The sequence below is a fragment of the Salmo salar genome, chromosome ssa14, assembly GCF_905237065.1.
Source record: "Salmo salar chromosome ssa14, Ssal_v3.1, whole genome shotgun sequence".
Lineage (NCBI taxonomy): Eukaryota > Metazoa > Chordata > Actinopteri > Salmoniformes > Salmonidae > Salmo > Salmo salar.
In genome coordinates this window covers 87,848,269-87,858,944 of record NC_059455.1, presented here as the reverse complement: position 1 = coordinate 87,858,944, position 10,676 = coordinate 87,848,269, and the positions used below count along the sequence as shown (strand labels likewise).

The 10,676-nt window shown below is 46.8% G+C and overlaps 1 protein-coding gene across 2 annotated transcripts in view; it reads left to right on the top strand.

Annotated features, from left to right (window-relative positions):
• The window catches only part of LOC106592038 (adhesion G protein-coupled receptor B2), a 430,312-nt gene that overhangs the window by 372,518 nt on the left and 47,118 nt on the right, over nt 1-10,676 (top strand). For both annotated transcript variants that reach the window (XM_045694923.1, XM_045694922.1), the window contains 4 exons: nt 294-444; nt 2,876-2,945; nt 3,363-3,429; nt 9,680-9,765. In XM_045694923.1, coding sequence (XP_045550879.1) covers nt 294-444; nt 2,876-2,945; nt 3,363-3,429; nt 9,680-9,765 — 374 coding nt within the window. The remainder of the gene's footprint in view (nt 1-293; nt 445-2,875; nt 2,946-3,362; nt 3,430-9,679; nt 9,766-10,676) is intronic.

Here is a 10,676-nt window from a genome sequence, read left to right as displayed (position 1 = left end):
TCTCTCCCTCTCTCCTCCCCTCACAACCACCTCTCTGTCTCTCTCCCTCTCTCCTCCCTCACAACCACCTCTCTGTCTCTCTCCCTCTCTCCTCCCTCACAACCACCTCTCTGTCTCTCTCCCTCTCTCCTCCCTCACAACCACCTCTCTGTCTCTGTCCCCTCTCCTCCCTCACAACCACCTCTCTGTCTCTCTCCCTCTCTCCTCCCTCACAACCACCTCTCTGTCTCTCTCCCCCTATCCTCCCTCACAACCACCTCTCTGTCTCTCTCCCCCCCTCTCTCTCTCTACAGGGCCTGTGTACTGTGACTGCTGCATTCCTTCATTTCTTCTTCTTGGCATCCTTCTGCTGGGTACTGACAGAGGCGTGGCAGTCTTACCTGGCTGTGATTGGCAAGATGAGGACACGCCTCATACGTAAACGCTTCCTGTGCCTGGGCTGGGGTAGGAACACACACACACACACACACACACACACACACACACACACACACACACACACACACACACACACACACACACACACACACACACACACACACACACACACACACACACACACACTGTAAAATGTACACACTAACATACTGCATCTCCTGTACAGTCAGTCTGTGTCCTGTTGAAGGAATCTCCTGTAAAGTCAGTCTGTCTTGTTGAAGGCATCTCCTGTACAGTCAGTCTGTCTTGTTGAAGGCATCTCCTGTACAGTCAGTCTGTCTTGTTGAAGGCATCTCCTGTACAACAACCCCATGCCTTGCTAAAGGAGATGATGGAGGATAAGAAATGATATAGGATAACATCTCCCCGAAAGAGGCAACATCCAGGGAGATAGAACCTAGCAATTACATCCCCTGTTCTTTTCCCTTATCCATCCACCTATCTGATCCATTAAGCCACTGATGCCCTTACCTGATATGGTCCATGTCCCAAATGGCACCCTATTCCCTATTTAGTGCACTATATTTGGGAGGGAATGGAGGAACAGGGAGGAGGGAGGGAACAGGGAGGAGGGAGGGAATGGTGGAACAGGGAGGAGAGAGTGAATGGGGGAACAGGGAGGAGGGAGGGAATGGAGGGAACAGGGAGGAGGGAAGGAATGGAGGGAACAGGGAGGAGGGAGGGAACAGGGAGGAGGGAGGGCATGGTGGAACAGGGAGGAGGGAGGGAATGGAGGGAACAGGGAGGAGGGAGGGAACAGGGAGGAGGGAGGGAATGGAGGGAACAGGGAGGAGGGAGGAAACAGGGAGGTGGGAGGGAGGGAACAGTGAGGAGGGAGGGAGTGGGGGAACAGGGAGGAGGGAGGGAGTGGGGGAACAGGGAGGATGGAGGGAGTGGGGGAACAGGGAGGAGGGAGGGAGTGGGGGAACAGGGAGGAGGGAGGAGGGAGGGAATGGGGGAACAGGGAGGAGAGAGGGAATGGGGGAACTGGGAGGAGGGAGGGAGTGGGGGAACAGGGAGGAGGGAGGAGGGAGGAGGGAGGGAATGGGAGAACAGGGAGGAGAGAGGAAGTGGGGGAACAGGGAGGAGGGAGGAGGGAGGGAATGGGGGAACAGGGAGGAGAGAGGGAGTGGGGGAACAGGGAGGAGGGGAGGGAATGGGGGAACAGGGAGGAGAGAGGGAATGGGGGAACTGGGAGGAGGGAGGGAGTGGGGGAACAGGGAGGAGGGAGGAGGGAGGAGGGAGGGAATGGAGGGAACAGGGAGGAGGGAGGGAACAGGGAGGAGGGAGGGAGGGAACAGTGAGGAGGGAGGGAGTGGGGGAACAGGGAGGAGGGAGGGAATGGAGGGAACAGGGAGGAGGGAGGAAACAGGGAGGTGGGAGGGAACGGGGAGGATGGAGGGAGTGGGGGAACAGGGAGGATGGAGGGAGTGGGGGAACAGGGAGGAGGGAGGAGGGAGGGAATGGGGGAACAGGGAGGAGAGAGGGAATGGGGGAACAGGGAGAAGGGAGGGAGTGGGGGAACAGGGAGGAGGGAGGAGGGAGGAGGGAGGGAGGAGGGAGGGAAGTGGGAGAACAGGGAGGAGAGAGGAAGTGGGGGAACAGGGAGGAGGGAGGGAATGGGGGAACAGGGAGGAGAGAGGGAGTGGGGGAACAGGGAGGAGGGAGGGAGTGGGGGAACAGGGAGGAGGGAGTGAATGGGGGAACAGGGAGGAGAGAGTGAATGGGGGAACAGGGAGGAGGGAGGGAATGGGGGAACAGGGAGGAGAGAGTGAATGGGGGAACAGGGAGGAGGGAGGGAATGGGGGAACAGGGAGGAGAGAGTGAATGGGGGAACAGGGAGGAGAGAGTGAATGGTGGAACAGGGAGGAGGGTAGATTGTGTTTATGTTTGTGTTATATTTTAAGTTAAGTTACCACCCCACCCACCCAGCCACACCACATCACATCTCTTTTGTTAATGTGGGTTGTTTTTCTAGTTGTATTTCATTTGCTGACACAATCATAGCTTTGTAAATTACATGAATATTTCAGAACCAAGCATAAAGGACCCTTTCTTTGACTCTCTCTCTCACACACACACACACACACACACACACACACACACACACACACACACACACACACACACACACACACACACACACACACACACACACACACACACACACACACACACACACACACACAGTCTCGGGTTAACCCTGATATAAGTCAGATACATTCATTAACCAAGAGAGAGAATAGTGGAGGAAAAGTTTCAGTCTACAGTCACGCTAGTCAACTAACGGTTGTGAAATAGCACACTGTGTGGCTATATTTTCAAGGGGATGCATCTGTTCTCTTGCTGTTATATCATCCTCTCACTGTCACTTGTCTTTCTCTTATTTCTCTCTATTCTAAATGTCCCTCCCTCCCTCCCTCCCTCCCTCTCTCAGGTCTCCCAGCCCTGGTGGTTGCTGTGTCAGTAGGTTTCACTAGAGCCAGAGGTTACGGTACACCCAGCTAGTGAGTACACATTTTCACCTTTCACCCTTCATGTGTTTTTGCAGTGCACCTAGGGCCATTTGTATGAAGTGATTTCATAAACGAAGAAATGTTTATGTTTTACTGTATGGATTTGAATCCCCTACGTAAAGAAATGTTTATGTTTTACTGTATGGATTTGAATCCCCTACGTAAAGAAATGTTTATGTTTTACTGTATGGATTTGAATCCCCTACGTAAAGAAATGTTTATGTTTTACTGTATGGATTTGAATCCCCTACTTAAAGTATTCGGAAGGAACCCCCTGAAGAGAAATAGAAAAGTATCTCAAACATAGGAACTGGTCATTGGGAAAATGAAACACAGAACAAAGTATATTTTACAGAAGTTGTACATTATTGTTAATAACTTCCTGTCTTTTCCTCTCCGTTGTTTTAGTTGCTGGCTGTCCTTGGAAGGCGGGCTTCTCTACGCATTTGTCGGACCTGCAGCTGTCATCGTATTGGTGGGTACCTTTTATCCCTATTGTCATTGGTAAGTTTGGATGTCTGTCGACAGGCACTGACCCGACTCTGAATTTATAATCCTTTCCATGATCTATTTCTTCTGCCTGTCATACAGGTCAGATAGGGGTTAGGAATAAACACTGTTTAGATTACCTCCAGATGGTTGATATATGGTGCTTTCAAGACAACAGGGAACTCAGAAAAAAACAAGGTCAAATCATGATGTCAGTGATCTTCAGGTTGGAAATTCAGAGCTCTAGAAAGATGCCCGACTTTCACACTTGGAATTTTGAGTTGGATGACCGTTCAAAACTATTTTTCCCAGTCGTTTTGAGAGTTCCCAGTGGTCTTGAATGCAATGAAGTCGGAAGTCGGAGATTTCCTAATTCCCAGTTGTTTTGAACGTGCAATAGCAACCTGTTTACTGCTCCAGATCCTTACCATTACTCGAAGACAGCAGGAAATAGATAAATACTACAAAGTGAATCATTTAATACTTTATTTGCCACTAGCGGTTTCTTTCAGAGTAACCTGTGTCTAGCGATGTAAATCAATCAAATTCAATCAATTGTATTCATAAAGCCCTTTTTAGCTTTCACAAAGTGCTGTAAAGAAACCCAGCCTAAAACGCCTAACAGCAAGCAATGCAGATGTAGCTAGGAAAAACTCCCTAGAGTACTTAAGTAAAGTACTATTTAAAAGTACTATTTAAAAAGTACATTATTTTCTTTAGGAGTAGTGAAGTGAAACTTGGCAAAAATATAAATACTAAAGTAAAGTACAGATACCCCCAAAAACGACTTAATCAATACATTTTTCATGACACCCAAAAGTACTCATTACATTTTGACAGGAAAATGGTTAAATTCACGTACTTATCAGGAGAACATCCCTGGTCATCCCTACTACTTCTGATCTGGTGGACTCACTAAACACAAATGATTCATCTGTAAATAGCAATTCCATTTACTTTTGATACTTAAGTATATTTAAAATCAAATACTTTTGGACTTTTACTCAAGTAGTATTTTACTAAGTGACTTTCACTTTTACTTGAGTAATTTTCTATTATGGTATCTTTACTTTTACTGAAGTATGACAATTGATACATTTTTCCACCACTGCCAGTGTCAGACAACAATGGCAGCGAACATTAACAGAGAAACCATTCTCTAACCTGGTACTTGGAACCTTCAACCTTTTCAATTGTCATTACTGTAAAGCAGGGGTCATTGAACGGATGGTCAGGGGCCCAGAATGTAATTTCTAATTATTTGTAGACTGCAAATTGACCACAAAAAGCCCAAACAGATATAATATTTGACAAAAAAATATAATTTCAAACTTTGCTTACATTTGTATACATTTACAAGTATCTCTTTATTATGCGTGGGAATACTCACTTGAAGCTGATTTGCTTGTGTTTTTACAGTCGTTTATGTCCAATAATAATAATAAAAGTAAAAGCATGAGTTCACTTCCTTAGGCAGTCAACCTCAATTGTTGTAATAGAGGTAGAAAGGTGGTCTTTGGATGCAAGAGTCCTCTTGGTCATATTTCTAAAACTATTAGTTCTCCTAGATATTTTGTTGCAAAGCCTTTATTAAAATGATGTAGCACCATTCTACAGTCGTGGCCAAAAGTTTTGAGAATGACACAAATATTAATTTTCACAAAGTCTGCTGCCTCAGTTTGTATGATGGCAATTTGCATATACTCCAGAATGTTATGAAGAGTGATCAGATGAATTGCAATTAATTGCAAAGTCCCTCTTTGCCATGCAAATGAACTGAATCCCCAAAAAACATTTACACTGCATTTCAGCCCTGCCACAAAAGGACCAGCTGACATCATGTCATTGATTCTCTCGTTAACACAGGTTGGAGATCACTCTGTCATGCTGATTGAGTTCGAATAACAGACTGGAAGCTTCAAAAGGAGGGTGGTCTTTGGAATCATTGTTCTTCCTCTGTCAACCATGGTTACCTGCTAGGAAACACGTGCCGTCATCATTGCTTTGCACAAAAAGGGCTTCACAGGCAACGATATTTCTGCCAGTAAGATTGCACCTATATCAACCATTTATCGGATCATCATGAACTTCAAGGAAAGTGGTTAAATTGTTGTGAAGAAGGCTTCAGGGTGCCCAAGAAAGTCCAGCAAGCGCCAGGACCGTCTCCTAAAGTTGATTCAGCTGCGGGATCGGGGCACCACCAGTACAGAGCTTGCTTAGGAATGGCAGCAGGCAGGTGTGAGTACATCTGCATGCACAGTGAGGCGAAGACTTTTGGAGGATGGCCTGGTGTCAAGAAGGGCAGCAAAGAAGCCACTTCTCTCCAGGGAAAACATCAGGGACAGACTGATATTCTGCAAAAGGTACAGGGATTGGACTGCTAAGGACTGGGGTAAAGTCATTTCCTTTGATGAATCCCCTTTCCAATTGTTTGGGGCATCCAGAAAAAAGCTTGTCCAGAGAAGACAAGGTGAGCTCTACCATCAGTCCTGTGTCATGCCAACAGTAAAGCATCCTGAGACCATTCATGTGTGGGGTAGCTTCTCAGCCAAGGGAGTGGGCTCACTCAACATTTTGCAAAAGAACACAGCCATGAATAAAGAATGGTACCACACATTCTCCGAGATGACTTCTTTCAACCGTGCAGGAACAGTTTGGTGACGAACAATGCCTTTTCCAGCATGATGGAGCACCTTGCCATAAGGCAAAAGTGATAACTAAGTGGCTCGGGGAACAAAACATCGATATTTTGGGTCCATGGCCAGGAAACTCCCCAGACCTTAATCCCATTGAGAACTTGTGGTCAATCCTCAAAAGGCAGGTGGACAAAAACAAAAACCCACAAATTCTGACAAACTCCAAGCATTGATTATGCAAGAATGGGCTGCCATCAGTCAGGATGTCGCCCAGAAGTTAATTGACAGCATGCCAGGGCGGATTGCAGAGGTCTTGAAAAAGAAGGGTCAACACTGCAAATATTGACTATTTGCATCAACTTCATGTAATTGTCAATCAAAGCTTTTGACACTTATGAAATGCTTGTAATTATACTTCAGTATTCCGTAGTAACATCTGACAAAAATATCTAAAGACACTGAAGCAGCTAACTTTGTGAAAATTAATATTTGTGTCATTCTCAAAACTTTTGGCCACGACTGTCTCCTTCTCCGAGAGATAGAGCACCAGCGTAAGAATGCTTCTGTGGCTTTGCTAATAAAGTAAACACAGCAAAAAAAGAGACATCCCTTTTTCGGGACCTTGACTTTCAAAGATAAATTGAAAAAATCCAAATAACTTCAGAGATCTTCATTGTAAAGGGTTTAAACCCTGTTTCCCATGTTTGTTCAGTGAACCATAAACAATTAATGAACATGCACCTGTGGAACGGTCGTTAAGACACTAACAGTTTACAGACGGTAGGTAATTAAGCTCACAGTTATGAAAACTTAGGACACTAAATAGGCCTTTCTACTGACTCTGAAAAACACCAAAAGAAACATGCCTGGGGTCCCTGCTCATCTCCGTGAACATGCCTTAGGCATGCTGCAAGGAGGCATGAGGACTGCAGATGTGGCCAGGGCAATAAATTGCAATGTCCGATAAGTGAGACGCCTAAGACAGTGCTACAGTGAGACAGGACAGACAGCTGATCGTCCTCGCAGTGGCAGACCATGTGTAACAACACCTGCACAGGATCGGTACATCCGAACATCACACCTGCGGGACAGGTACAGGATGGCAACAACAACTGCCCAAGTTACACCAGGAAAGCACAATCCCTCCATCAGTGCTCAGACTGTCCACAATAGGCTGAGAGAGGCTGGACTGAGGGCTTGTAGGCCTGTTGTTAGGCAGGTCCTCACCAGACATCACCTGCAACAATGTCGCCTATGGGCACAAACCCACCGTCGCTGGACCAGACAGGACTGGCAAAAAGTGCTCTTCACTGACGAGTTGCGGTTTTGTCTCACATGGGATGATGGTCGGATTCGCGTTTATCGTCGAAGGAATGAGCGTTACATCGAGGCCTGTACTCTGGAGCGGGATCAATTTTTAGGTAGAGGGTCCGTCATGGTCTGGGGCGGTGTGTCACAGCATCATCGGACTGAGCTTGTTGTCATTGCAGGCAATCTCAATGCTGTGCGTTACAGGGAAGACATCCTCCTCCCTCATGTGGTACCCTTCCTGCAGGCTAATCCTGACATGACCCTCCAGCATGACAATGCCACCAGCCATACTGCTCGTTCTGTGCGTGATTTCCTGCAAGACAGGAATGTCAGTGTTCTGCCATGGCCAGCGAAGAGCCCGGATCTCAATCTCATTGAGCACGTCTGGAACCTGTTGGATTGGAGGGTGAGGGCTAGGGCCATTCCCCCCAGAAATGACTGGGAACTTGCAGGTGCCCTGGTGGAAGAGTGGGGTAACATCACACAGCAAGAACTGGCAAATCTGGTGCAGTCCATGAGGAGGAGATGCACTGTAGTACTTAATGCAGCTGGTGGCCATACCAGATACTGACTGTTACTTTTGATTCAGGGACACATTATTACATTTCTGTTAGTCACATGTCTGTGGAACTTGTTAAGTTTGTCTCAGTTGTTGAATCTTGTTATGTTCATACAAATATTTACACATGTTAAGTTTGCTGAAAATAAACGCAGTTGACAGTGAGAGGACGTTTCTTTTTTTGCTGAGTTTAGATCTCTACTGTCTGTAGAATTACTGACTGTATCCAGTGTGAATCCCTGTGTCAATACACACACATTTTCTATAATCCAGATGTGTGTGTGTGTGTGTGTGTGTGTGTGTGTGTGTGTGTGTGTGTGTGTGTGTGTGTGTGTGTGTGTGTGTGTGTGTGTGTGTGTGTGTGTGTGTGTGTGTGTGTGTGTGTGTGTGTGTGTGTGTGTGTGTCCCTGCTCCCCTCATGTTGTGTTTGGAGAGAAGAGGTACATCAGAGTAACACAGGCCTCCTCAGGATGACCGTCTAATTAATGAACAAAAAATTATATTCTAGCCTTCGGCAAATAACGGGGCTGGAGACCGCTGTCTCCCAGGGAAACAAGGTCGTACATGACGGGAATGTCAACAGGAAGGAAAGACGCAGGTTAAAGCATCGAACAACATGGAAGACAGATTTATGATGGGAAATGAAAGATCAATGTTGTGCTCAGTGCAGTAGACATGAAGATTACTACGGACGAAAGATTACTATGGAGGAAAATAAATGAAAAAAGAAATGTTGCAGATGTATCAAAACACTAAAGTGCTCAGTGGAGTAGAGACAAAGGTTTGTATGGAAAAACACAGTATGTGGTGAAAATAGACTGAGGTCCAGGAGTAATGATCACTGATCTGGACTATGTTCCAGTGGGGAGATTGTAGAGGGATTGGGAGGCCTACTTTAGAGTCAGGTGAGAAAGAAAGAGAGAAGGGTAGAGGGAAGGAAAGAAGGTTAGAGGAAAGGAGAGAAGGGTAGAGGGTAGGAGAGAAGGGTAAAGGAAAGGACAGAAGGGTAGAGGGAAGGAGAGAAGAGTAGTGGAAAGGAGAGTTAAGGGAGAAGGGAGGGAGAGAAGGGTAGAGGGAAGGAGAGAAGGGTAGAGGGAAGGAGAGAAGGGAGAAGGGAGGGAAAGAGAAGGGGAGGTGGGGAGAAAGAAAGCTAGGACATAGAGATAGCGTTAGAGAGAAAGAGGGAAAGAAGGAGGGAGAGAAGGGAGGAAGAGGAGGGAGAGGAGAGAGCAAACGGGGTCAGGATGAAGAGGGACATGTCACTGGCATGGAAAATCTCTAACATGGGCAGGATTCCCCAATGGAAAAGCACTCGTGACGAAGCTTGGCTGGGGTGTGTGTGCTTGCGTGTTGTGTGTGCGCGCACATCGTTGTGTGTGTGTGTGCGCGCATGCGTAATCTGTGTGTGTAATGTGTGTGTGTGTGTGTGTGTGTAATGTGTACCAGTGGGTCAGGGATCAAAGTTGTAAGGACACTTAGTAGAACTCAGTCCTAAAGGGCGCACGGTTGGGACAGAGGGGGTTAGACTCGGGATCTGCTCACTTCAACTATACCACCCCCTGACACACACACATACCACACGTACACTCATAACCCTGTCCACCATAGCCAAATCCCATTTTAGACTGTTCAGTCTGGGATTTGAAGGGATTATAGTTGGCAGAGTCTTGTCTCAGATCTTAACGCTTAACCTGAATCTCTCTCTCTCTGTCTCTCTCTATCCCTTTCAGATGAACATGCTGATCGGTATTGTGGTCTTCAACAAGCTCATGTCTCGAGATGGCATCTCTGACAAGTCTAAAAAGCAGAGAGCTGGGTAGGTAGACTAGACTTAGAGCTGTAGAACCAGAACTGTCTGCCTGTCTGTCTCACACTAACAAACATCATGCTTGGACCATCCAGTAGGGCTGTTGTGGTGACCGTATTACCGCCACACCGGCAGTCATGAGTCATGACCGCAGTAAAATTCCATGTGACCGCTGAGTCACGGTAATCTCCTCTTATGCACTCTGGACATGCTTTGGTAATACCCAACTCATTAACGACCATCAGGTCCTAATGGCCTGGTACTCAGGGCTCTATTGTCCTTCCATCAGGTCCTAATGGCCTGGTACTCAGGGCTCTATTGTCCCTTCATCAGGTCCTAATGGCCTAGTACTCAGGGCTCTATTGTCCCTCCATCAGGTCCTAATGGCCTGGTACTCAGGGCTCTATTGTCCCTCCATCAGGTCCTAATGGCCTAGTACTCAGGGCTCTATTGTCCCTCCATCAGGTCCTAATGGCCTGGTACTCAGGGCTCTATTGTCCCTCCATCAGGTCCTAATGGCCTGGTACTCAGGGCTCTATTGTCCCTCCATCAGGTCCTAATGGCCTGGTACTCAGGGCTCTATTGTCCCTTCATCAGGTCCTAATGGCCTAGTACTCAGGGCTCTATTGTCCCTCCATCAGGTCCTAATGGCCTGGTACTCAGGGCTCTATTGTCCCTCTAACCACTCTGACATCAGTGCAAACGAAATAACATCAAACACTTATCATTGAAACAGTATCCTGCTTTTAAAACTCACCTCACTGTGATGATCAATTTGAAGAAAGAAGTTCTGAGTGTAAAACATGGTCATTGTGAATGTTGTTTCAAAGCCTCACACAACAAAATGGACAGTGCTTTCTAAGGTGAGGATTCATTCAAAACCCCCATACGCATGTTCGAGCTGATGCATACACATAGAC